At 41.6% G+C, this 26,633-nt stretch overlaps 2 protein-coding genes across 7 annotated transcripts; one reads left to right on the top strand and one right to left on the bottom strand.

Annotated features, from left to right (window-relative positions):
- Positions 1-1,343: 1,343 nt before the first annotated feature.
- On the bottom strand, positions 1,344-5,498 carry LOC142385134 (aldo-keto reductase family 1 member D1-like). The gene is made up of 10 exons (XM_075471351.1): positions 5,196-5,498; positions 4,492-4,731; positions 4,212-4,379; positions 3,952-4,068; positions 3,739-3,816; positions 3,453-3,575; positions 3,119-3,228; positions 1,876-2,041; positions 1,710-1,792; positions 1,344-1,614 (listed from the first exon to the last, which is right to left on the bottom strand). Exons 2-10 carry the CDS (start codon positions 4,588-4,590, stop codon positions 1,572-1,574), a joined length of 987 nt encoding a protein of 328 aa, XP_075327466.1. The 5' UTR covers positions 4,591-4,731; positions 5,196-5,498; the 3' UTR covers positions 1,344-1,571.
- On the top strand, positions 4,894-26,061 carry trim24 (tripartite motif containing 24). 6 transcript variants are annotated; one of them, XM_075471348.1, is made up of 19 exons: positions 4,894-5,646; positions 6,955-7,073; positions 7,166-7,313; positions 7,401-7,533; positions 11,387-11,503; positions 11,622-11,736; positions 11,817-11,963; positions 12,043-12,157; positions 13,639-13,778; positions 13,868-14,110; positions 14,600-14,722; positions 14,805-14,952; positions 15,035-15,092; positions 15,216-15,333; positions 19,191-19,474; positions 20,605-20,716; positions 20,824-20,898; positions 24,362-24,478; positions 24,581-26,061. In XM_075471348.1, exons 1-19 carry the CDS (start codon positions 5,382-5,384, stop codon positions 25,433-25,435), a joined length of 3,432 nt encoding a protein of 1,143 aa, XP_075327463.1. In that variant the 5' UTR covers positions 4,894-5,381; the 3' UTR covers positions 25,436-26,061. The 6 variants fall into 6 exon arrangements, with proteins under 6 accessions (XP_075327463.1, XP_075327465.1, XP_075327460.1 ...); XM_075471350.1 differs by having other exon boundaries at positions 13,889-14,110; positions 24,362-24,517; positions 24,602-26,061; XM_075471345.1 differs by having other exon boundaries at positions 4,895-5,646; positions 24,362-24,517; positions 24,602-26,061.
- The last annotated feature ends 572 nt before the right edge of the window (positions 26,062-26,633 follow it).

Consider the following 26,633-nt stretch of genomic DNA (forward strand, 5'->3'; position numbering starts at 1 on the left):
AGATTCTTTGTGAAAAGTAAAGCTGTTCATGATATCGATTTCATAAGTATGGTTTTTATTTTCCACTAATTTCCGGCGAACGTTGCCAACAATCGCAAACACTCTGAGGGGCTAGTTCTCCGCGGAGAACATAGCCTACAGTGGAACTTGACGTGAGTCTGACGAAGTCAACAATGCAATTATGGAATTATAGAATGGCATGTTAAAGGTGGGGTCTGTGATGTTTTCTGGAGCATTTTTTATCATATTGTCTGAAAACCTCACGACCCCATTGCACCCACTAAAATAGAATGTTTGGGAAAAAAAATAAATCTTTTAGTCCATTGTAGAGGGTGTAGCAAGAGGAAATGTCTGACCAATAGAAGTAATGATGAGAGTTACTTCTATTGGATTCTGACACGCCAATCAACCGTCAGCCCCCCTCACCCCTCCCCCCTGCGCGTTCACAGACTCGTGACTCGTTCATGTGTTTTGAAGGCGTGGTTTCGAGGGGTGGGCTGAAGGGAGAGGCAAGGTTGTGTATTTTCAAAAATATAGCTTGCAGGAACCGTTTTTACAAGATCTCAGACCCCACTTTTAAGTTTTTGTTTTTTTTAAAAGGACGTTTTCGGAGTTTTGCCCACCGGGTACCGTAAAAGTTTAATTTACCAGCTTGCTTCGTTGGTCCGTCGCGCTGACTACGTAATCCTTTGTCATCACTCTGATTGGTTGTTGCGCCATCCTATTGCGTGGCGTTGAGTGCAGAGGCAACTTAACAGACAACCGTTTGTCCCGCCCACACTGCTATCCAGCGTCACCAGACCCCTGTACAGCTTTTTTTTTACGGGTCTGACTTGCTAGGCTAAATGTAAATGTCATTTGATTCTATTTTGTATTTGTATTTTGGACATTTTGCACACCGTTGCACATCTGAAAGAAATTAAACTATTTAACGTGTTTACTATAAATGCAGTCTCCAGCCTGCTGATGTTACTTTCAAATAGTTAAATTAATGAGCCATACTTATACATCACTCTTTATGTAGAAGTTAATTAAACCATATTTATGAGTTTGCTGACACCTGTATAATGTAAGATGATTACAAATAATGCTAATGATTGTGGGTCCGTTACACACATAACAGTGTAGCCTATGGAATAATGAGGCATCTGGAGCTGAGGTGATGGTAGGGGGGCCCCAAATGAAATTCTGTTTAAGGCCCCATAAAGGCTTGGGCCGGCCCTGGTGGAACCTGTTGTTTCAAGTCATCAACTAAAAGCCTGCATTATATCTACAAAACTAATCTGCAACATGCTTGACTTGCTTATTCAATTTCAGACAAAAAAAACCCATCAAACTTTGTTTCAATTTTTTCTTTTAATCACAAAAAAAGACAATATGAGGACATACATGTGGTTTTAGTAACAGACTGTAGAGGGGGTATGATTGAAATAATCCGATTTACGGTATGCATATGTGGTATATATCAGAAATATTTCATAAATTGTTCAATAAAGTGAAGTAAAATGGTTGTTAAACGAAATAGAAGCCAACGATGCTCAAATTTAAGAGAGGTCTTGAGGTTTGTGGTTTCAGTAGTCGTCATGAAATGGATACTCTGGATGATCAGACCACCTGTGGAGTCAGTATAGAGAAATTTGAATGTGTTCTGATCAGAGATTTAAACAAATAAAAACATCACGCAGGCTTGAGCATGAAAGCTAACTTACATGAGAAGCTCCACAAAACGAATATTCTTGTTGAGCCCATCAATTGCCTTCATTTCATCCTCAGAGAGAGAGAAGTCAAATATCTGCGGGCAAGACGGGTAAATGACGGTTTATTTCACGTGTTTTATTTTAGAGGGATTCTGGATTTTTACACAAACAGTCATACGTCAAAGTTCTCCTTTATACGAGCAGGGTTGAAGCTCTTTGGGATGACCACCACTCCTCTCTGCACGTTGAACCTCAGGGACACCTGCGCTGTGGTCTTTTTGTACTTTCTGGCAATGGACATCAGTAGCTCATCTTCCAATAACGGAGGGCATTTGAGGTTAACCCTGTTTGAAAGATGTGAAAAGATAACATATCTTTTTTTAAATTCATTTAAATTATTTTATTTGTTTCTCTTTATCTTCTTTTATGTATTTTAATGCTCCTTCCACTCCCTGCTGCAATGCTTTTATTTTATGTAAAGCACTTTGAATTGTTTGTACATGATATGTGCTTTAGAAATAAATTTGATTTGGATATCAAATGATGACACAGACACTTTATTGTTGCTTTAAAATTGTGTGTTGATTTTGAAGGATATAGAAGTTGTAAGTGGAGCGTGTTTACCGATGTGCTGCAACATTGTTTGTGTTTGGGAACCATGGAAACTCATTGCTTTAAATAAGCTTGAAATATAGCTTTCTGACTGTTCTAGGGACTCATTTTTCCTAATACCCTGTGTATCATGAGCATTAATGGTGTCGCTTGGTCCTCCGCGTACAGAGATTTGTTCAGCTTCTCTAACCTCTTAAAAAATGATACTGTATTTGCACAAAGACTAATTAATAGTAAATAAGTCTTTTTAGACTTGTTGATGTGGCTAAGAATGAGTTCCTGTACCTGCAGAAGCCTCTCACTTTGTTGCTTGATCATTATGTTAAGTTGTAGGTGTCTATTATTAACTTTTTATTGAATTAACTTTGGCAGCTGTCATTAATTAAATGGCTTAGCGACTAGCTTCAACCCTGCTATTCGTGAAGTATTAAGCTAGCTCAAATAGTCTTTGGAGAGAGTTGAACCCCTCCCCATCTTTTCCTCTGAAATCCTCTCTCGGATGACTTTTTTTATGTCCAGTCATGTTGTCAATGGATGGTGAGATGCTCCATCAAATATGTTATAGAACTCTGTTGCCCTTGTCCTGACATTCAAAAAAATAAAAATCTGTTTTACTTGAAAACAAATCTCTGACGTAGTCTTAGTATTTACTTAAATAGTTTGTTAAAAAATCAAATCCTAACTGTATAATAATACTACATCATGACATTTTCACCAAATTGCAAGCTTTCATGGATGTACATTTTTTATTAAAGCATAGAACACTGTATCCTTCACTAATAAGAAGTTGAATAAAAAGAGATTCATACCAAGATTCATCTCTAGATGTCCCCAGGGGGCTGTAACCGACAATAACGATGTCCTTCTGCCGGCAGTATTCCAGCAGCTTCGGCTGGGTGAAGTAAGGATGGCATTCAACCTTAAAGTATTCAAAGTAAACAATAAAAAGACATTTAGTTACTTCATAAGGATGGACTGCATTATTGTAACGGGAAAATCTTCCCGAAAGGCATCCATGAACTTTTATGTTGTTTATTTCAAGTTTGTCATCTTCTTCTTTCCACCTGCAAAGCACAGACTGGCGGTCGCTCATCGTTTGAACTTGTAAGCAGAATAAAGGTGCTAAATGAATGTGTTGTGTACCTGGTTGGACACTGGTTTGTGCTTCAGCCCGGGTTTGTTCAAGAGCAGCTCCAGTTGACGCTTGTTGAAGTTCGATACTCCGAGAGACTTTACCAGCCCGGCGTCTTTGCAAGCCTCCAGTGCCTGTCCAATGTGTACAAAAGAGGAGAAAAAAGGGCCAACGAAACAGACATTTACAGATTTATAGTTGACCTTTGCAGTTCATTTTGTTTTCATAAGCAGTACAAAATCTGTAGCTGAGTTAAAAAACTTTCTTTTCTTATAATATGAGGGCAGCAGGTCTCACCTCCCACGTAGCACAGAGGTCTGTTTCATGATAAATGTACTTCCCCCTCTGATCTCGTGGGTAGAATGTATCTCCTGGCTTCAGAAAATCATATCAAGATGAAGTGAGGTGAAGTAACGTAATAAGCAAAAATGAATAATTCAAACCTAAACATAAATAGATTTGTAAAAAACATTTTTTATTCTTTAAACAGTAACAGAATACATTTATAACCTTGAAAGCTGTGGGCATTTCCACAATGTAGAGGTCAACATAATCCAGCTGTAATGTCTCCAGTGTCTTTTCCAAAGCGGGTCGTACCAACGCGGGGGGATGAAATGTGTTCCACAACTGCGAAATTGAAGCAGACAAAAAGGTGTTAGTTGTTGCAAAACTGTGGCAGTAGGTTATCTTTGTGGCCATGAAGTTTTCTGGGAAGAAGTTCAATACCCGACAGTACACATTTCACACACAAAAACACAAACTTTACCAACCTTTCCGCAGTAGAATACGTCCTCTCTCTTCATGGTTCCATCTGCTATTTTTTCCCTTATTGCTTGTCCCACCTCATGCTCATTGAAATAGACCAAAGCTCCATCAATGTGTCTGTACCCTGTTTCAATGGCCAGTTTAACAGCTTCATATGAAGTTCCCTGGGAGGTCTGTCACGGAGAAACTTCTATCAGTAAAATGTCTTTGAGCCACAGCTTGGTTTTTTGTGTTTTTATGACACATAAATTAAATAATAGGTTAACTTGTGTCAGGTTATCTTACCATGCAGGGATTCCCATAAGTTCCCAGTCCTATTAAAGGAATGCTGTTTCCATCACTCAGAGGAATGGAGTGATTTTTGCCTGTCACTTCCATTTTCATCAAAGTGTGTGTTGCACCTTGTGTCTTTAGTTAAAGCCCAACAATATGTCATTCACTCCAGCTGGAAGCAAGCTTTGCGTTGCTGCTCTTTGACAACAGACATGACTCCTCCCCGGCAGAACGAGCAGCCTCCCGCACAAACTGTCAGGATGATAAAAAAAAAAAAACAACTCCAGTATCGGACACAATTATGAGCAAATGCAATACTGAGCCGACATGCAATGTTTTGTACCGGAAGTATGTGTGAAAATATTGACTTCAAAGCTGCTCCGCTCTATGCGTAGTTTGGCCTTAACAGGCCACTGTAGGTGAACACCGCAGTGCTTTCTGGGTAATAAGTCGTATGTGTGTTTTGAGAAAATAGAGCACATTTGCTAGCCTTTCCTTTATGAACGTATACGCTTCAAAATACTGTGTTTATAGTCTAAATTCACGACATATGTGACTGTGCGGTGTTATATCCAATCTTCTTTAATAAGAACCGCCACAAACTGGAGAATTAGATAATAACTGTATTCAGTCTTTGTGCAGTTTAATCAGGCTACATTAGCTAAATTAGCTTTCTAAACGGAAAGAAATACACCGCTAAAAGGCCGTAACCTTACCGTTTATTATATCAGAATGTAGTATCTGTAATGCATGGCCTTAGTGTTGATCTCTCAGAAGTCATAAGTAAATATTGCAGGTCATCCTTTGTTGGCAAGCGCACCGACAGTTGCATTGATTTTGTTAATCTGCAATCTTATCTTTGCGTTTGTGATTGATTGACCTATTAGAGAAGGGGGGAAAAAATGGATGAAAGTGCCGATAATGTTGACAACGACGACGTTGTCATCATCGTGGAAAACGAGGCGGAAAGTTTGCCGGCAGAAGAAGAGAGGGTGAAACAGCAGGACACCTTTGGGCTCATGGATACATGTCCCATCTGCAAGTTGAGCTTCCACAACAGAGAGCCCAAGCTGCTGCCGTGTCTCCACTCCTTCTGCAAGAGGTGTCTGCCCGCCCCCTTCAGGAGCGCTGACCAGAGGCAGGGTCCAGGTGACAGAAACCAAAAATGTGAGATCAAACTCATGTTGACTCAGGCAGGCACGCCTGGACGGGTTAAACTGTCAGGTGTTTTTAATAATGCATCATGATATTTCCTCTGTGGCGCTTATCTGCTGCCAGAAGCTTGTTAAAATGTCGGTAAACCTTCATGTGAATGAGATGACAAACCAGAGAAGCACATATTGTTTATTTCTCTCAGCTGAAACAGTTCATCTGGGTGTGAGTCACTCCTGTAAACAGCAGCAGAATGAATATAAACTACTAAACAAGTTTTCCTGCTGAGAAAAACAGGGGAAAAAGAGTCCCTGATATGTTTCAGCTAATTGTATGCATACACAACTCAAAAAGCATTAAAGATGGGGTAGCTCAAGTGGTTGAGAAGACACCCCGCTTACAGAGGATCTTTCAAATAAAGACCACTACTGTGAAAAAACCGAACCCTTAAAAAAAGTATTAAAGGAATCCAGCTGGTTCTCATATTTTATAACAAATCCTCGTAGAGATATGTGCAGTTTTAATGCCACAGCTGGTTCAGTTTTGCAGAAGCGGGGATACAAGAACATAATTTGTTGTAAGGATAGTGTAAATAATGAAGATATTTACATTTTCGATGAGGGGAATTAATGAAATACCTGGTGAAATGTACTGTTTGGAGCATTAAAAATGTATCCCGTCAGGAAAAAAGAACAAAATAAAATATTAGATGTGGGACTTGAGATGGAAAGTGCCTCTATGGATGAATAAATTTATTAAAAATAGGAAATTATCCCACAGACTGTGAAAGAATAAGGATTTGGTTAAAACCAACCAAAATCGACACAGATAATCTACAAGACAGAGAAAGACCACATATGATGAGCAATGACAATGTATTCTTCCTTGAAATCCTCATTATTTATACACATTTGTTCATCTACATTACATTCCTTTATTACTTTAGAGTCTAAACTGTGAGCTGTTTAATTTGAACCCATCATATGATTAAAATCTGTTTTCCACAGTAGTTTTTAGTTCACCAAATTTATGAAACACACAGAAAAAACAGCATATATTTTAATTTCCTTCTCTTTATTAAAGAAAAACAATGGATATGAACAGGAAAGCTGTGGTTCTCAACACAAACGTCATCATCGAGCACACAACTGTTCGTTTTCAGGGTCCAGAACTAGAATTTCTTAGTAGATTTATTATAACAAGCTTTATATTTATGAAAATAATAAAAAAGCATGTCAGTTTTAGAGAAAAACCTCACTAAAAAAGTCATGTAGATCGTTTTGAGCTGATTCTTTCGGTAATATTTCTGCTCTCTTGCTCTAGTAGGTGCTCTTCGATGTCCGGTGTGCAGACAAGAATGCTGGGAAATGGACGTTTTAGAGAATTTCTTTGTGAAAGACTCTGCTGAGGTGCCCAGCAGCACTGTGGAGAAAACCAGCCAGGTTGGTGTTCGCCTGCGCTCCCTTTAGCAGCTCATTTAAAAAACACAGATTTATTCACTGGTTGGGTGTGTTTTTTTATTTATCTACAACAGTTGTGTATGAGCTGTGATGACAACACAGAGGCAACAGGTTACTGTGTGGAGTGTGTGGAGTTCCTGTGTGTGACGTGCATCGAGGCACACCAGAGGGTCAAGTTCACCCGGGACCACACCATACGTCAGAAGGAGGAGGTGTCTCCAGGTAGTGTGTTCGTGATGTTGGCAAACTATTCTGTCAAGATGCGTAGACATGACGTGGTTTTATGGTTTTATATTCCCCGACTGGCAGAAGCGTTGGGCTTATCCACGCAGAGACCCGTCTTCTGTGACATCCACAAGCAGGAGCCGCTGAAGCTTTTCTGTGAGACGTGTGACCGGCTCACCTGTCGGGACTGTCAGCTCCTCAAGCACAAGGATCACAAGTATGAAGAACTTTTAGTTGATCTTTCTTTTTCATTCATTTTATTCCCAATAGATAAAAAGAATTTCGGGAGAAACGTGGCAGCAAACGTGTTTCAAAAAGGTTTGGACATGATTAGCGCTGTGTAGCATCCCGTCTTCTGTCAACAACACCCCATAATCATCACCCGGGGACCAGTGTCGGGGGTAACGCGTTACAAAGCAACGAGATTACATAACGATATTACTTTCTTGGGTAACGAAGTAAAGTAAAGCGTTACATTAAAAAAAATCGGTAACTAGACTAAAGTAACGCGATTTCCTGGGTTAACCAGGCTGCTTTTGCCACTGTGCTGCCTGTGTGTGACGTGCTGGTTGCTATAGCAACGTAGCTGCTGACGGCGGGAGCGGCGACTGTCAACAACTGAGAGAAAGGGGAAATTTGAGAGAAAATAAATAAAAGATAGTGAGAGAGGGAAATGGACACGGGGGCAGAGACGGAGATGGGGGGCTTTGGCCAGCGGCGACATTGTCACTAGTTTGAATTCATTTGTCGTAAGGACAAAAACATTAGAGTCAAATGTACTCTGTGTCCCGGCAACAAATATATTTCTACGGCGGTAACCTCGATGAGCAACCTGTCTACATATTTGTCATCGGTCCATGGGAGCTCAAAACTTGTGGCAAAAGACCCTCGCCGGTCATGTGAAAGAGACGACCAGCAGCCGGCCCCGCCTCCACTGAAACAGGCAAAAACGTTTTTCTGTTGCGGCACAAAAGCAGGTAACACAAAATGAGTTGAATATGGTACAATGGCGTAGCCACCGGTGTGCCGGTGCCACCCAAAGAAGCAGCTGGCACACCCAAAAAATTGCCGTCAGACGATGCGTTGCAACACCTGCACCTGCCAACCTGGCGAAGCGTTATTTCTGATGTAATAATAAATGCCTTCAATCGCCAGGCCATGCCGTCTGCCCCTTTAAAGGGATAGTTCGCCTCTTTTCACATGAAGCTGTATGACCTCCCATATCAGCAACATCATTTATGAACATCTTCTTACCCCCTGCTGCGTACTGTGAGCAGAGTTCCAGCCTCGTTTTGGCGTCGATGAAGGTAGTCCGGCTAGTTGGCTGGGGTTTAAAAAATAAAGCGTTTTGCTTCTCAAAACAATATGCGTTCAAAAGAGTAATACATTTGCATCACAAAATGGTTCTCCAGGAAAAAGTCAGACCTCACAATCGCTTGGCCCTATTTTCTCTCCCTTCGTATCACTGCCTGCTGTGCAGACCGAAGCAGCAAACACCGTAACAGGCGCGGCTGTCGGCAGGCGGCAGCACGCAGTGATATGAAGGGAGGCAAAAATAGCCACAAGCGATTGTGAGGTCTGACTTTTTCCTGGAGAACGATTTTGTGATGCAAATGTATTACTCTGTTGAACGCATATTGTTTTGAGAAGCAAAACGCTTTATTTTTGTGGCCCCAGCCAACTAGCCGGACTACCTTCATCAACACCAAAACGAGGCTGGAACTCTGCTCACAGGACGCAGCAGGGGGTAAGAACATGTTCATAAATGATGTTGCTGACATGGGATGTCATACAGCTTCATGTCAAAAGAGGCGAACTATCCCTTTAAGCTGGGAGCTGCACAGTGCGCACAGGTAAGCATCAACATCGCTGTGTCCTTTTACTCTGCTGCTTGTGTTCAGATGGTTAAACAGCTTTGTTGATCATGCGTAATGTGGATACGTTATGACTCTGTGAGAGTGCATGAGTACGTGCATGAGTATATATTTCACTATGTTCACTCATTGGGCACGCAGTGTCTGTGTCTGTGTTGTGTTTTTGCTGTTTTTTTGAGAACACAGTGAGCTTTTTGAATTACATTGTTATTGATTTATTTGAGAGCACGTCACGTGTGAATGGTCAGACCTGCTGTGAACTACTGTTAACTGTTACTGATGAGAAAATGAGATACATTTTTTTTAATGTTTCTGGAGGTGTAACACATTGAAAATAAATTTGGCACACCCAGTATTTGCTGGTGCACACCCAATGTGGCTACGCCAGTGGTATGTTAGCAGGCTTCATTGTGGAGGACATGCTGCCACACTAAAATACTGGATAAAATACCCACGTCTCGAACAGTATTCTGTTCTGAATGTTCAAAAGTTTGAGACTTGACAGGTCTGAGGAGAGTGGGCTAAGGGGAAAATGATTCTTTTAGTATTTCATTAATATGAAATTTCTGTTTATTTAATTAAGTGCATTGCCTGTTTCCTTGTATGGGCATAAGTGCATCCCTGTTTTAATTGTATGGGGGTAAAGTGACCTTTGTTTTTTACATTTTTACATTGAGATTTTTGTTCTCATGTGTCGCAAAGCCTGTGTTTTGAAACTGACTGACCTCACATTAGCCTCCTTTATCCTTTTTAGTTGATGGCATTATTAGGGACCGAGCAGTGAAACTGCAAGGACCCTATTCTATCTGTAAGGTTTCTTCTTCTTTCTGTCTTATTCTTTACAAAAGGTGCTCGAAAACTCATGAAAGTTTGTGAGCGCCACCTGCCAGTCGGCGACATGAAAAAATCTAAACTTTATATTTTTGGGAGTCACTCATTGACTCTGTAGCGCCCCCTACAATGCTTAAAAATGGTCCCCGCATTGGGGTTAGTTTCGTGTGGGACAAAAAAATTTGGTACACTCATTCATGATGCCCAGACGCACAAAAAAGTCTCATGTCGCCATGGTCCCACATCCACAGGAAGGCGGCCATTTTGGATGGAAAGTGCATTTTGGTGCCATTTTTGCCCGATTCCTCACCTCGCATTTTATCGAACTCCTACAGATTTAATGCTACAGGCTTCAAACTTGACCAGGTTACTCTTAATGGGGGGAAGAAACTTTTCCAAACTCTGAACGGTGTGGGCGTGGCCAGGCGGTGAAAATCGTGTGATGGCGTTTGTGATTTGAAAGCTTTATCATCATCTCAAAGTCATGAAACTTGGCACACACGTCCACCCTGTTGACATCGTACGTATGTAAAGGGTATCGTGTGTGGGCGGAGCAAAATGGTTCAGTGGCGCCCCCTAGAAATGTTCAAAAACCCCTCCGCATTGGGGTTATTATGTGCTCATACGTACGCAGAGGGTATCGTGTGTGTGGGCAGATTCGCGCGACTACGACGTCCAGCGCATGCCCCAACGTGCGCACATCTCGGTCCCGCATACTTCTGCTTGCAGCTTTCTAGTTCTATGTGGTTTTATATGCCATTTTGTATTATACAATAAATACCAAGTGAAGATGGAGCAATGATGTTTGTGCATACCTTAACACTTTATTAAGAAACAGTAAAGTAAAGTAATAAGTAATGAAGTTACTTTTCAAATCAAATCAAAATCAAATCAAATTTATTTATATAGCACATTTCATGTACAAACAGTTCAAAGTGCTTCAAATAAAATAAAAGCATTGCAGCAGGGAGTGGAAGAAGCATTAAAAATACATAAAAAAATATAAAGAGAAACAAATAAAATCATTTAAATGAATTTAAAAACAGGCAACAGTCTAGATAAGTTCAAAGATATTTCATGCATAGACACATGAGAACAGAAATGTCTTCAAATGCAGCAACTAGTAAAATAATTTCATTACAATTTTCAGAAGTAACTAGTAATAAGTAACTGATTACTGTTTTTTGAGTAACTACCCCAACACTGCCGGGGACTAAGGAGACCATTTGTTGGACCTTTGGGAGAGGAACGTTGTCCCATTTTTGTGTGACATTGTATTGTGAGATGAGAGATTCTGGACTGAGGAAAGTAGAAAAACATGGCCACTCGTCTTAATCTCACGCTCGTGATACTGTTTGTGTGCAGCTACCAGTTTTTGGAGGATGCGTACAGAAACCATAAGCAGTATCTGGAGACCATGACGCTGCAGCTGCAGGACAAAAGAAAGGCCATTGAGGAAGTATCCACCTGCATCAATGCTGGGTAATGTTCCCCTGCTATCCCCAAAGCACCATGGAATATTCTTTGGTTTATCACTCTGTAATAAATATGTTTATTTATTAAAAAAAAGCATTTATTAAAACATTCTGACTTTTACCAGACTGCAGCAAGTGGAAGAAAATCGAAAAGCTGTGACGAATGAAATAAAGAAGTCCATCTGTAACTTAATCATGGAGATCAACAGGAAGGGAAAGATTCTGGTCAACCACCTCGAGGTAAGTTAGAACTGCAAGCAGAAAGCTTATTTACGTGCGGTTCCTCTCCTCTAACACGCAGCGAACACATTAACTCGCAGGCTTTGACTAAAGACCACGAGCTGGGCCTGAAAAAGCAGCTGGACGACGTCAACTCTCTGACCCGGCACCTGGACCACGTCATCAGCTTCACCAAGTGGGCGACCGCCAGCCAGAGCGGGACGGCTCTCCTGTACTGCAAGAGACTGGTGTGTAGCGTCCGCGTCACGCAGCAGTTTGGATGTTTTCACCGTTTCTTCAACGTTTCCATCTGCTTCTGCCTGCCAGATTCTCTACCAGATCCATTACCTGATGAGAGCGAGCTGCTACCCCTCCATCGTCCCTCAGACCTCCGTCCGTTTCCAGTGTCGCTCTGGTTTCTGGGCCTCAAACGTAGACCTTGGTAAGACTGCCATGGCCTAAGATTTCTAATCTCTTTCTGTAGTTTCGGTCACAGGAATGTGTTTCCTCTCTTCATCTTCTGAGTCCCTCCCTCTCTCGGTTTGACACTGAAGCTTTTATTTTGATTTCCTGAAGCAGAGCAGCTTCAGTGAAGCTGGAAGGAGACGTATCCTCCGTGAGATTTCACATTTTGTGCAGTTTTTCGATGACGCCATCTCATACCTTTATCTTTTCATTTATCAGTGGTGTAAATGCGTTAATCTCATCTGTCCTAAATAACAATTGTCTTTTCCGTCACTTGATCTTTCGCCGGTTATCTCCTTTTCTTGTGATTGAGGACTTGTGATGCAAGCAGCAGAACAAACGGGGGATTGAAAGTTTCTTGAGACTGAAAACTTGGTACAATCTACACGATTAAAAAAAAGATCTTCTGGTGCTGGATTAGTAACTCAATTATCGTTTGTTCTTTCAAGACGTTTAGATTAGCGGAGGTTTTCTGGAACATCACATAAAGGCTCGTTGGAACAGCTTTTTTATCAGTGGATGTTTCTCTGGAGAATGAGAGTTTAATCCTCCAGCAGACCGACTGAATATGGTGCTAAAAAAAACCTCAAAGGTTCTTCTTATCATGGTATTTTTGGCATTTCAGAACCGCACCTTCCAAAGTTGGGATGTGGGCAATTCAACACAAGTAATTAGGCAAAGAAAACGTAAATAATGTCATTTCAAACCAGTGATTGTGCTGATGATTTAGTACCAAAGCCTTTAGTTTGTCAACAAATGTGCAAGAAAATCAGTCAGATGGTAACAAACAAGGTTCCTAAAAAGAAAGATTGGAAAGGATTTGCAGATTTCTCCCTCTACTGTGCAGAATGTTATTAAATTATTAAAAGAATCTGCAGGAATTTCATCATGTAAAGGGCCGGGGCGCGAGCCTAACCCGGGCACCTGTCACCAGTCCCTAAAGATATTCCATTATGGAGTCACAGTGCCCTGAGTCAGCATCTGGGATGGACCTGAAAGCATTGGAAACATTGTGTTGTGGTGAGATGACTCAGTATTTCAGATCTGTTTTTGCTTCTGACCAAAGATATAAAAAGACCATCCTGAATGCTACACTAGCAAAGCGGCCTGATAAGAGCAATGTGGCAGCTTTTGGACGTGTTTGTAGCAAGAATGGAACAAAATAACAGCTGAAATGCTACACTGCCGGGTATTTTTAATGCAATAATGCCTTCTAAGTGTTGTGAGGAGGAGTGTCAACTTTACAAAGTGGGGAAAGATGTCATGGTGTTCTCCTTCAGCATTACAAAGACCAAACAGACTCCCTTTGAATGGGCAGAAACCTCAGACAGAAGTATGAAACTATCGGAGAACATCGCCTAATCGTAGAAACTGAGGGACTCTTCTGCTTCAACAGAAGGAAGTGAACGGTGGTTTTGGTAAAACGTTACTTTTCATTGCTTTTTTTGCTCCTTAAAGGTTCTCTGGTCGTAGAAAAGTGCCCCGTGAGGCCTCCAGTCCCCAACCAACAGGCGGGTCCCAGAGCAGAGGCGCCCCCTGGAGGCATGTCCATGTCAGCGCAGCAGCGACAGAGCACCCTGGCTCAGCTCCAACAGCAGGTAGAAGAAGTCTGAATAAAGTGTTGTAAATCACTCTGAATAGTTTTTAGGCTTCAGTTAACTTGTTTTAAACTGCTCCTCTGTCCAAGGTTGACAAGCTTTCCCATCAGCCTCACAGGCAGCCCGCTCCGAACCATTGGTCCTGGTACCAAAACATCAGGCTCCCGGGACCTCCTGGCCCACCACCCCCAACCAGACCCATCCACGGGGGGTCATCCCCCTCCCAAGCTCCCCCAGGCATGACGCAGATGGGGCGCAGATACAGCAGCACCCACCCCGGTCCGAGAAGCCCGACATCCACGCTTCACCACATGGCCTTCCCATCGTCTCAGGTACGCTGGTGGAAGTGTTCTGTGGGTCAAACATGCTGCTGGATCTTCAGCGGATGCTTCTGATCACAGACAGCGACACCACATGGTGCATCGGCTTTATCTTCCAGAATAAATTGCATCATTTCAGCTTCTTTTTGAGAATCAGAGTAGAAATTCTGAATGTTTATTAAATCAAAATCAAATCAAATTTATTTGTATAGCACATTTCGTGTACAAAACAATTCAAAGTGCTTTACATAAAATAAAAGCATTGCAGCAGAGAGTGTAAGAAGCATTAAAAATACATAAAAGAATATAAAGAGAAACAAATAAAATCATTTAAATGAGTTTAAAAACAAGCAACAGTCCAGATAAATTCAAAGATATCGTGCAGATTTCATGCTTAGACACATGAGAAAAGAAATGTTTCACTAATTCTTTAAATGAGCTCCCGTCTCACTTTTCTCAACCTTAATTATTCTTTTATCTTTGCGTTTTTTGTGCCTTTAGTCTCTCAGAGAGCTGATGCACAGCTCGAGCTTCCCGCCCAAACCCGTCGACGTGTCGCAGGGAGCTTCTCGCTTCCCTCAGCCTCTGAGCGCCGCAGCAGCCGCGCAGATGGCCCTACACCAGGTTGGTTTGTGGGAGGATCCGGCCCGAGTTTAATTCCAAAGAGTCAAACTGCTTATTGTGGCGTTTTGTTTCGTGTCTTCAGAGATGCCTACCTGAGTCGTCCCTCCTGAAGAGGAGTGAACCTGCTGGATCCGTCCCCTCCATCACCATCTCAGTCCCCAGGCCCGGCATCGGCACCACTCTGGCCTCCGCGGCCTCGGATAAGACCAGCCTGCTCGGTCACATGACAGGTCTGTGCTGCGGTCCTTCCTGTTTTGGGTGTTTAAGTTAAGTTAAGGTGAAAGTTAGTCATCATTTGACTGTTGTTTTCAGCTCACGGAGGGCAGAGCTCCCCGGTGGCGAAGCCGTCTTCCACGGACAGAATCACAGGGTAAGAAAGTCTCTTTCTCATCGACTCTGCTGCTCCGGCTGTTAGATAATTAACATAAAAACAGCAGTTTTCATCTCATTTGCCACGTAAAGCTCAACTTTATGACTTATTTTTGCATTAAAGGACCTCCTGGAAACATGAGCCCTCATCAGCCCCCGCTCCCAAACGCAGACGCAGGACGTCCCCGGGGCCCGTTATCGTCATCAAGGACGAACCGGAGGATGAAGACGAAGTTCATTTTGTAAGAGAAAATCTTTGATCCCACAAATCCAGAAGGCCGTGGAGATGTTTCCATCGACGTGGTCGATCTCTCTATTTTTATTGAATTTTTCACATTTTCACACATTATAACCAAGGCAACCAACAACAACGGGTGCCCTCCTTGGATACACATCTGCAGATATACAGTGAGAATAAAAAGTATTTCATCCCTTGCTGATTTTGTTGGTTTGCCCACTAATAAAGACATGATCATTCTATACTTTTAATGGTAGATGTGAGAGACAGAATATCAAAAAGAAAATCCAGAAAATAACTCTAAAGAATATATATTAATTGATTTGTATTTCATTGAGGGAAATTTGATCCCTGTGTATGCGTTAGGAGTCCTGGCTTTCACAGACCAGTTAGACACTCCCAATCAACTTGTTACATTAGCAAGATGCTGGATATTAAAGTAACAACCATTGGTGCAATAGCTGGGTTTCAGTTACGTCATCACGGGAGCGCGCAAATTTAAGTTGGTGGGCTGGACGCTTGACTACAGCATAGCATGGAGATGAGTGAATATTGTAGTGGTTTGGAGCCGGCATATAGGGAAAGGTATTTCGCGTTAGTAGGGAAATACATTAGGCGTGACCCATACTTAATGAAAATGTCTGAATTTTCGCAAGACCGGAACGATTTGCTGAAAATAGAGGCTGTTATCCCAATGGAAAATGCAGTGTGTAGTGCAGGGCTGGGCAGTAAAGCAGAACTTAACATGTTGAATGCCGAGCTGTGAATGTTGGCACTCAAATAACAATCAAAAATGTTTATGTTTTGATAAAGATCCAAATATCCAAATACTGACGTCGGAGCCCAGTCCACTGACTCAGTAGCCAACAACGCGCTGGGGCAGCCTTCAAAACAAAGCCCAAACGGAGCCCGTATTACATTACTGTTGATTGGCATTTAACAACATAATACTTTACTGCACTACTACAAAACAGTTAGATTTCACACATACCTTTGACGAAGTGGTCACCGCAGACACGAGCATTTGCAGATTCAGCTCCAGTTGTAAACGTAGGTTAGCTATCCACTTTTTGCGGCGTTGTTCTGTGAGTTTTTCCCATTTCTCACCTCTATGGGCGAAGACCTTAGGTACTCGATAGTAACCCTTTCCCTTCTCTCGGTTAGACCGATTGCTACATCCAAAAACGGCACAAAACTGAGGCATTTTGGGCAAAAAAGTGGCAGACAAAACAGTGTTTTCAATGGGCTCCAGCTCCAGTTGCCCACCACTTAGGTTCGCACGCTGAGAAAATACGGAAGTGACGTCAAGTGAAACCCAGCTATTGTGATAAAATTTAAAAAGTATAACATGACAATCAATAGACCTCGGCCTGGTGCTCCAGAGAAGATTTCACCTCGTGCGGTGGCAGTGATCATGAGAACTGTGAGAAATCCTCCTGCAACCACTCAGCGGGAATTAGTGGCCTCGAAGCAGCTGGGACCACCGTTACCAGGCAAACAATTGGCAACAGTTTGCGCCGCAATGGATTAAAATCCTGCAGTGCCCGAAAGGTACGCCTAAAGTACGCCAATGATCACTTCAAAGATGCACAAAGTGATTGGGAGAAAGTTCTGTGGTCATACGAGACCAAAATTGAACTATTTGCCCTAAACTGAAAGAAAAATGCTGCCTATGACCCCAAGAGCACTGCTCACCGTCAAGCATGGAGGTGCAAGCATCATGTTTTGGGGGTCTTTCTCTGCCAAGGGCACAGGGCTACTTCACCACATCAGTGGGAAGATGAATGGAGCCATGAGCTGTGCAGTCCTGAGGGACAACCTCCTCCCCTCTGCCAGGAAGCTGAAAATGGGCCGTGGTTGGGTCTTCCAACATGACAACGACCAGAAGTATACAGCAAAGGCAACAAAGGAGTGGCTCAAGAAGAATCACATGAAGGTCATGGAGTCCAAGCCAATCGAAAATCTATGGAGGGAGCTGAAGGTCCGAGTTGCCGAGCAACAGCCCACCAACCTTAATGATTTAGAGAGGATCTGCAAAGAAGAGTGGGCCAAAATTCCCCCTGATATGTGTGCTAACCTTGTGGTTAACTACAACAAACGTCTGACCGCTGTGCTTGCAAACAAAGGCTTTGCCACCAAGTGTTAAGTGCTTTTTGGCTAGAGGGATCAAATACTTATGTCCCTCAATGAAATACAAATTAATTCAAATATATTCTTTAGAGTTATTTTCTGGATTTTCTTTCTGATATTCCGTCTCTCCGTGTTAGAATACATCTACCACTAAAAGTATAGAATGATCATGTCTTTATTAGTGGGCAAACCAACAAAATCTATACATCTTAAATGTACAGGTGATAGTAGTTCCATGTAGAGACTCTTTTGGCTCTTGGCATCCTGGCCCCGGTCGTTCCTGTCCTTAGATAACCTTCTTCCTCTTGAGACAAGTCCACCCCATCCACAAATGTCCAGAGGGGTCTCCACATGTTTTCCAATAACTCACTTTTCCCTTTTAGGAGATGTGTTATGCGTTCCAGGGGTTAAGGTTTCCAGCATTGTTTGATACCTGGCGCTGTTGTTTTCTCCCAGAAGAGTGCGATCAGTGTTTTAGCTCGCAGTAGTAACTGTTCACACTTGGTAAACAAAGTGTTTTTTGGGATACACACCTAGTATAAGAAACCCTGGATCCAGAGGAATGTCCTTCCAGACCAGACTTGTTTTAATTTTCCTGCATTCCCAGATACAGTGAAATAAAGTCCCTTTTTCTTCTGAACATTTTGTGCATGTCTCTGGAATATTAGGATTATATAGATTTGCATTAACCATTTGTACTGTAGTGACCCTAAGTTAACCGAGAGAATCGTTTGTTTGTGAGCCTTTGAACAGACTGACTGCCAGATTTACCCCAAGATCTTTTTTCCAGGCTTCTAGTTTGAGTGTTGAGTCTTCTGGGGAGTTTAAAAGTTATAAAGTTATGAAATTCTGAAATTGCACCTTTTCCTGAGCTATCTTTGCAGATCATTTCTTCTAGATCGGATTTTGGTGGCCGAGTCAAATCTTTATTTTTTTACTTAATGAAGCTTCTAAGCTGAAGATATTTAAAGAAATATTTTCTATTTATATTCAATTTCTGATTAAGTACTTCAAAAGACATCATGTAAGTTAATTATTCTCTATTTTTATTCTTTTATTCTATATTTTTATTCTTTATTCTCTATTTTTATTCATTATTCTCTATTTTTATTCTTTATTTTTATTCTTTATACTCTATTTTTATTCTTTTATTCTCTATTTTTATTCTTTATTCTCTATTTTTATTCTTTATTCTCTATTTTTATTCATTATACTCTATTTTTATTCTTTTGTTCTCTATTTTTATTCATTATTCTCTATTTTTATTCTTTTATTCTCTATTTTTATTCATTATTCTCTATTTTTATTCTTTTATTCTCTATTTTTATTCATTATTCTCCATTTTTATTCTTTTGTTCTCTATTTTTATTCATTATTCTCTATTTTTATTCTTTTGTTCTCTATTTTTATTCATTATTCTCTATTTTTATTCTTTTATTCTCTATTTTTATTCATTATTCTCTATTTTTATTCTTTTATTCTCTATTTTTATTCATTATTCTCTATTTTTATTCTATTCTATTTGCCTGTTTTTCCTTTAATTGTTTACATATCTTTTATACTGTACGCTGTTGCAACACAATAATTTCCCAAATTGGGATGAGTAAAGTACTTATCTATCTATCTTAATCCGGCTTGGTATAAATCTTGTATTTTGCTTATTCCATTAGCCTAAATATAGAATCTGCTCTAAAATTGGTCGTCATTTTGTTTTGTTTCCCGTACTTTCAGGTGCAGTCCAGCGTGGGCTCGAGCCTGCCGGACAGCAGCACCGGCGGCGCCCCGTCGAAGCCCCGGCATCAGCAGAAGGGGTCCGCGGCCCCCCCGAAGCCTGCGTCGGACTCCACCCACCTGCCCCCGCCGCCGCCGTCTGAAAAGAGGGCGGAGCCTGAAGAAGACCCCAACGAGGACTGGTGCGCCGTGTGTCAGAACGGAGGGGAGCTGCTCTGCTGCGACAAGTGTCCCAAAGTCTTCCACCTGGCGTGCCACATTCCCACCCTGAACGAGTCCCCCAGGTGAGCCACTTTGGGCTTCCTCCCGGGGTCACAGTGACCCTGCTGGGAACTTTGTGATTTTCTCACCTTTATAAAGAACACACCCTCGTCCAGTCTGTGTGGAGGTATTTAAAGAGGTATTTTTAATTTATCTTATTCATGAATTAAATCTGTCTCTTTAGTGGCATCCCAAACAGATTTGTTTTCAAAGCATAAATCATCAGTTTTACGATCATATTTGTGTCGAAAGCCCCCTTCAGGAGAGTCAAACTGCTTATTGTGGCGCAGGGCCGGCCCAAGCCTTTATGGGGCCTTTAGCAGAATTGCATTTAGGGCCCCCCTACCACCACCTCAGCTCCAGATGCCTCATTATTCCATAGGCTACACTGTTATGTGTGTAACGGACCCACAATCATTAGCATTATTTGTAATCATCTTACATTATACAGGTGTCAGCAAACTCATAAATATGGTTTAATTAACTTCTACATAAAGAGTGATGTATAAGTATGGCTCATTAATTGCACTATTTGAAAGTAACATCAGCAGGCTGGAGACTGCATTTATAGTAAACACGTTAAATAGTTTAATTTCTTTCAGATGTGAAAAATGTTCAAAATACAAAATAGAATCAAATGACATTCAAATTATCTTACAGAAGAATAAAGTTGTAATTAAATACTTAAATAATAAATACAATACTTAAATAATTTTTGCCCAACGGTGGCAGCAGCCAACAGGAGGCATAAATTAACCTAGTATTAGTATTTTGTCAAAATTATTATTATTTTTTTCTGGTGTAATACAATTTCGTTTAAATGTTATTTTAATTTCATGTATATATTTACTTTTTTATCACAACGTCTCGGTGCTCTCTGGGGCCCCCTGGTGGCGTGGGGGCCCTAAGCGACCGCGTAGTTGGCCTATGCCCTGGGCCGGCTCTGGTCCCCCGAGTCGATTTGGAAACAGGAGAAGACTGAACAGCTCTGAAATCACCAGTTTGAGCTGCTTTTGTCTTAAATCTAAAGGATTTTCTCCCATTATTCGATGAAACTCATGAGCCATCTCGCATGTCTTATGCCGTGCAAAGTTTTAGCAAGAAGCTTATGAAGCGATAGTGTTTTATATTTCTCCCCCACGTCTTTTTTCAGCGGCGAGTGGTTCTGTTCGTTCTGCCGGGACCTGGTTTCCCCGGAGATGGAGTACGACTGCGACAGAAAGGACGGCCCGGTCCCTGAGGGATTCCCACCGGTTGACCGAAGGGTATTTATTTCTGTGCATGCTGGACTCGAGGACGACGCCCACACGTGTTTTTAAACAAAAGTCGAATAAGTTCCTTCCTGCTCCTTTTTGTTTTTATGATCATTTAGAGGTGTGAGAGACTTCTGCTGCGCCTGCTCTGCAACGACTTCAGCACCGACTTCCAGCAGCCTGCATCTCCATCGGTGAGTCAATGTTCAAGCTACATATGAAGCTCTGAAAGCTGCTGAGACAAATGCTCAGAAACATCGACAGAATGCATTCATCTCCAGCAGACTCCATCACTGTAACGCTCTTTTAACTGGACTTCCCAAAAAGAGCATTAAACATCTGCAGCTCATCCAGAACGCTGCTGCTGGAGTTTTAACCCGGACTAAGAGATCTGAACACATCACAGCAGCTTTAAAATCTTTACTCTGGCTTCCAGTCAGTCACAGGATATCTTTTAACTTATCTGGACTGTCTCTTGTTTTTAAACTCATTTAAATCATTTTATTTGTTTCTCTTTATTTTCTTTTATGTATTTTTAATGCTTCTTCCACTCCCTGCTGCAATGCTTTTACTTTATGTGAAGCACTTTGAATTGTTTTGTACATGAAATGTGCTACAAATAAATCTGATTTGATTATCCACCTAAAAGAGCAAAGAGAAACAGTATTCATCCACCAAAAATAAACACATTTTTTAATGTTTATTTACAAGAAAATACATCATCTTCATCTCTCAACATAAGGTGACATTTGAAGGGTTGTCCTTCATGTTGTTCTGAGTAGTTCTCTTGATGATAAAGAGTGAAGAAAACACCCAGAGAGCGTGTCTGAAACATGTTACTTTGTGGATGTGTTGCTTACTTTACTGGGGTAGAAAGGCAAGGCAGGTTTATCTGTATAGCCCAATTCAACTACAAGGCGATTCAAAGTGCTTTACAGAGACATTAAAACAGTAGAAATAAAAAGCATGATTTAAATTTTAAACAAAAAAACCAATAAGAACAATAGATAAAATCAGATAAAATCAGGAGTTAAAATGTAATTAAGTTTTGAAACTCAAGCTTCAGATTTGGAGCTTTATTCAAATGCAGCTCCTCCATGTCTGGTTCTGACTCTGGGAACTGATAGAAGACCGGATCCAGATAAGCTGAGGGGTCTGGGAGGTTCATACTGGGTCAGGAGGTCCCTGATGCATTCTGGTCCTGGACCATTCAGAGCTTTATAGAGCAGCATCAGAACTTTAAAGTCTATTCTCTGATGGACAGGCAGCCGGTGTAAAGACCTCAGAGCTGGACTGATGTGCTCCACTTCTTTGGTCTCAGTGAGGACTCGAGCAGCAGAGTTCTGAATGAGCTGCAGTTTTTAGGCAGACCTGTAAAGATGCTGTTACAGTAATCAAGCCGACTAAAGATGGATGCATGGACTAGTTTCTCCAGGTCCTGCTGACACATCAGATCCTTTAACCTTGATATATTCTTAAAGGGACACTATGTAATTTCTTCCCCCATCTAGTGGTGCAATTTTATTTTGCAAAGTTGAATGAATTTGCTCTCTAGCGCCTCACGTTTTCAAATGTGCGCTGCAACTTCTTGAACTACGGCAAGCGGAATGTGTCAAGATTCAAGAAGCTATAGCTTCAGACTCAAGGTCCATACAAACAAAAAGAAATCAAGACACACAGTACAAAGGATTACATAACACACATACAACAACACTATGAATACAGATGACAGATAACATGTCAGATAACATAACATCTCCTTTGGTGTGCAAGCAATGCAATTAGTCATATTCCGGGAGTTACCGGAAGTGACGTCGACGCAGCGTTAGCATTAGCCTGCGTTAGCAATAGGAGCATTAGCAGCGGTAAATAAACTCCCGGTAAACTTACAAACTTTCTAATGCCTCGTTTTGTGAGTTAAGAGCCTATGTGTACTACGGCAGAAGTTTGGTAACAATCAATGCATTATTAGTGGGATCATTTACGAGATAAAATCTATTTAGCATTTTTTTTTTTTTTTTTTTTTAACTTTATTAGTAAATCAACAAAATAACAGTTTACAAATGTGAGCATAACGCCAAAAAGAAGATATCCAGGGGGAGCATAGGAATAATAATAAAAAGAAGAAGATGATGCACTTACAAAAAGAAAGCTAATGAACACAAAGACATATGTGCCAAGGAATAAAATCTATTTAGCATTAGCGGCTGTAATAAGCCATTTGGCGGAAATGACGTCACAATGACGTCATTTCTGCTTGTAGGCCTGGTGGGGAAATCGCGATTCGAAGTGCTTTATGTCCCTCTCGGCACTTCGTCGTTTTTCATAGACCGGAAGGACATGGCAGCCTCCATAGAGCTTACCTGCTCTATGTAGATACAGACAAGTTATTCTTCACTCAGGAGGATAAGTGAGATTTTTGACAGAGATCATTTTACACCAATGAGGACTAACTTATGAATGAATATGTTGATTTGAGCTAATAAATGACTTAATTTATTACATAGTGTCCCTTTAAGGTGATAGTAGGCTGACTTTGTTACTGCCTTAATGTGTTTTTCCAAATTTAGGTCTGAGTCCATCACTACACCCAGATTTCTGGCCTGGTTGGTAGTTTTTTAGGTGTATAGATTGAAGTTCTGTGGTGACCTGTAATCGTTTCTCTTTGGAAAGTTGTTCTAATACTTGAGAAAACAGTCACTTAAAGGGATAATCCGGAGTAAAATGCACTTTAGATCAATTTACGGGATGTTGGGAGTACATACGTTGAGTTGACATCAAAATCATGTCATTCGGATGTGTTTTGAGAATTTCGATTTGACCGTTTTTAGCCAAAAGTCGTTAGCCTGGAAGTGAGAGGGGCATATCATGTCACCGCTACAAAACGCTATTTTTATACCTCTTCTACAGCTCCAAACAACATAACACTGACGTGGTAGTGAGTAGAGGGTCCCTAAAGCCAAACCGAAGTGTCCCGAGGTCTTCATGTGGTCGGATATAGAGTCCAGAATGAATTTAATCAAGCCAGTACCTTTCCGGAAATGTTGCTGCTGCAGCTGCCGCTTAAGACTGTGGTGAAGTTGGTTTGATATTGGATATTCGACAGATATTCACAATAAGGAAATAAGGTGTCTTTTTTTTCCAATACCTCCCAAGCCTTGTGACCTAGTGAGTGTAGTACCAACCACACACACCTTTTTGTACACCAATTGAATGCACACTCTATTTTATATTCATTTCTGTCGAATATCCAATATCAAACCAACTTCACCACGGTCTTCAGCGGCAGGTGCAGCAGCAACATTTCCGGAAAGGTTGGCTTGATTAAATTCATTCTGGACTCTATATCCGACCACATGAAGACCTCGGGACACTTCGGTTTGGCTTTAGGGACCCTCCACTCGCTACCACGTAAGTGTTATGTTGTTTGGAGCTGTAGAAGAGGTATAAAAATAGCGCTTTGTAGCGGCGATACGATATGCCCTCATCACTTCCAGGCTAACGACTTTTGGCTAAAAACGGTCAAATCGAAATTCTCAAAACACATCCGAATGACATGATTTTGATGTCAACTCAACGTATGTACTCCCAACATCCCGTAAATTGATCTAAAGTGCATTTTACGCTGGATTATCCCTTAAACTTCTTCTTTTGTAGGAAACACGAAGGTACAAAGAACTCATAAAGACGCCGATGGATTTGTCGATTGTAAAGAAGAAGCTGGAGTCAAAGGACGGTGAAGGTTACGTCGATCCCGAGGGGTTTGTTGCAGATGTGAGACTCATATTCTTCAACTGTGCAAAGTACTACAAAGTAGGTGTCTTTAAAAAAAGTTATGTTGCGAATACTTTTTAATTGAAAGACTTTTGTTTTAAGGTCAATTTCTGGTGTTTTCAGTCGACCTCAGAGGTTGGGAGTGCAGGATTGTACCTGGAGGACTATTTTGAGGAGCAGCTGAAGCTCATCTACCCAGACAGGGTCTTCCCCGGAGGGAGGGAAGAGCAGATGATCCCTCCTTTAGAGGACGAGATCGACGAAGAAGAGGAGCAGGTGGCACAGGAGAGCGTGACTCAGCCACAGAGTCCCACGGGGAAAGAAACCCCGCCAGAAGATGGCAAAGAAATCCCGCCAGAAGATGGCAAAGAAATCCCGCCAGAAGATGGCTCGGGTCCTGTGGAAGAAGATGGCTCGGGTCCTCTGGAAGAAGATGGCTCGGGTCCTGTGGAAGAAGATGGCTCGGGTCCTGTGGAAGAAGATGGCTCGGGTCCTGTGGAAGAAGATGGTTCGGGTCCTCTGGAAGAAGATGGCTCAGGTCCTCTGGAAGAAGATGGCTCGGGTCCTCTGGAAGAAGATGGCTCGGGTCCTCTGGAAGAAGATGGCTCGGGTCCTCTGGAAGAAGATGGCTCGGGTCCTCTGGAAGAAGAGGCGGCGGCGCCGGCTGTGAGCGAGAATTTGGAGGCAGAAACGGTTGAAACGGCAGAAACGAGTGAAAAAGAGCCGGTCGAAGCAGCTGCAGAGGAACGCAGTCCTTCTGCAGAGGAAGTTAAGCAAGAGGAGGCTGCTCCTGAGAAGCCGGGGGAGGACGCTGCAGACGGGGAGGCTGAGGACAGAGTCGCTCCCAGCTCACCAAAGCAGGAGAGCCCTCAGCCCCCAGCAGCCGAGGCCGCCGACCCACCTGACACCCAGGACACGCCTGCTCCTGCAGACGCAGCCGTAGGCCAGGAGGGATGAGCTCCTGGAGAGCAGATGGATGAGTTCAGTCTTCCACAGCGGTGCCCCCGGTGGGGACCGGCGGTTACTGCATCAGATCATAGGAAGAAGAGGCGCTGCTGAACAGACTCTGGGAGCGGTGATGCTGTAGATGCACAACAAAACGCTGCAAATAAGCTCTTTCTGTGTTTGGATTTGCTGTGGCGACTCTGAGAACAAAACCTTTTGTGTTTGTCGTGTTTAAGTTATAAATCATCTTGCTTATCATGTGTACAGAATGGTGTAAGTTATGAGCACATATTCAGATAAAGAACAAACCTTTTGCTCCGAAAATGCATGTCTTAATATAAATTATGCCTTCATTTTGTGTTTATAGCTTTTAACCCATATATTCTTGATGTTTCGGTTTCATTTATTGCATTAATATTTTTTTATTTAGTATTGTATTAATAGGCAACGCAATTATGGCTGTAAAGAAATGGAGATTCTCTTCAAATTGGAAGTGCCCAACCATTTAATGTTGTTTACCACCGTCACTTTACTGCTAAATGAAGTTACACAGCAGCTGGAAGTTAACATTAGAAACTATTCTTTGTGTAAAAATACCTGTATTTGCAATATTTGTAATAAACAGGATTACATGCGTATCTGGCTCGTGCTTTGTTGTGTTTTTTAGAGCCAAGGCATTTTCCTCAAAATGCCTTCAGGTGTTTTTCTTGTTCTAGAAGATGAGCTGCACTTCGGCCCCATCACAGTTGTCACACGGAGTCGCATTAAATAAAAAGGCTGCTGGACGTTAATCTGAATGCTGTCAAATACAGACATTTAACAAACCACAAACAGAGTTTCTAGTTGATCAAAATGTACAAGACGGCATGTAAGTGCTCACAAGTTTATATCGAATATCACCAATCTATTCTGAGTGACGAGAGTGGGAGTCGAACCGCCGACCTTTCAGATATTGGACGACCCACTCAGCCACAGCTGCTCTTTTACAATACATGTTTTTCAATACTTAAAATATTAAAAGAACTCAGTGGTTATTATCATATATCAAGTATGTATAATTACATATGCAGTGGTGTAAAAAGTACAATATTTCCCTCTGAAATGTAGTGGAGTAAAAGTAGAAAGTAATATGAAAAGAAAAAAAACTCAAAGTACTTAAAGACTTAAGAACAGAATTGAGTAAATGTAGTTACGATCCAACACAGTTTGC

Source organism: Odontesthes bonariensis, chromosome 8 (genome assembly GCF_027942865.1).
Source record: "Odontesthes bonariensis isolate fOdoBon6 chromosome 8, fOdoBon6.hap1, whole genome shotgun sequence".
In the NCBI taxonomy this organism is placed as follows: Eukaryota; Metazoa; Chordata; class Actinopteri; order Atheriniformes; family Atherinopsidae; genus Odontesthes; species Odontesthes bonariensis.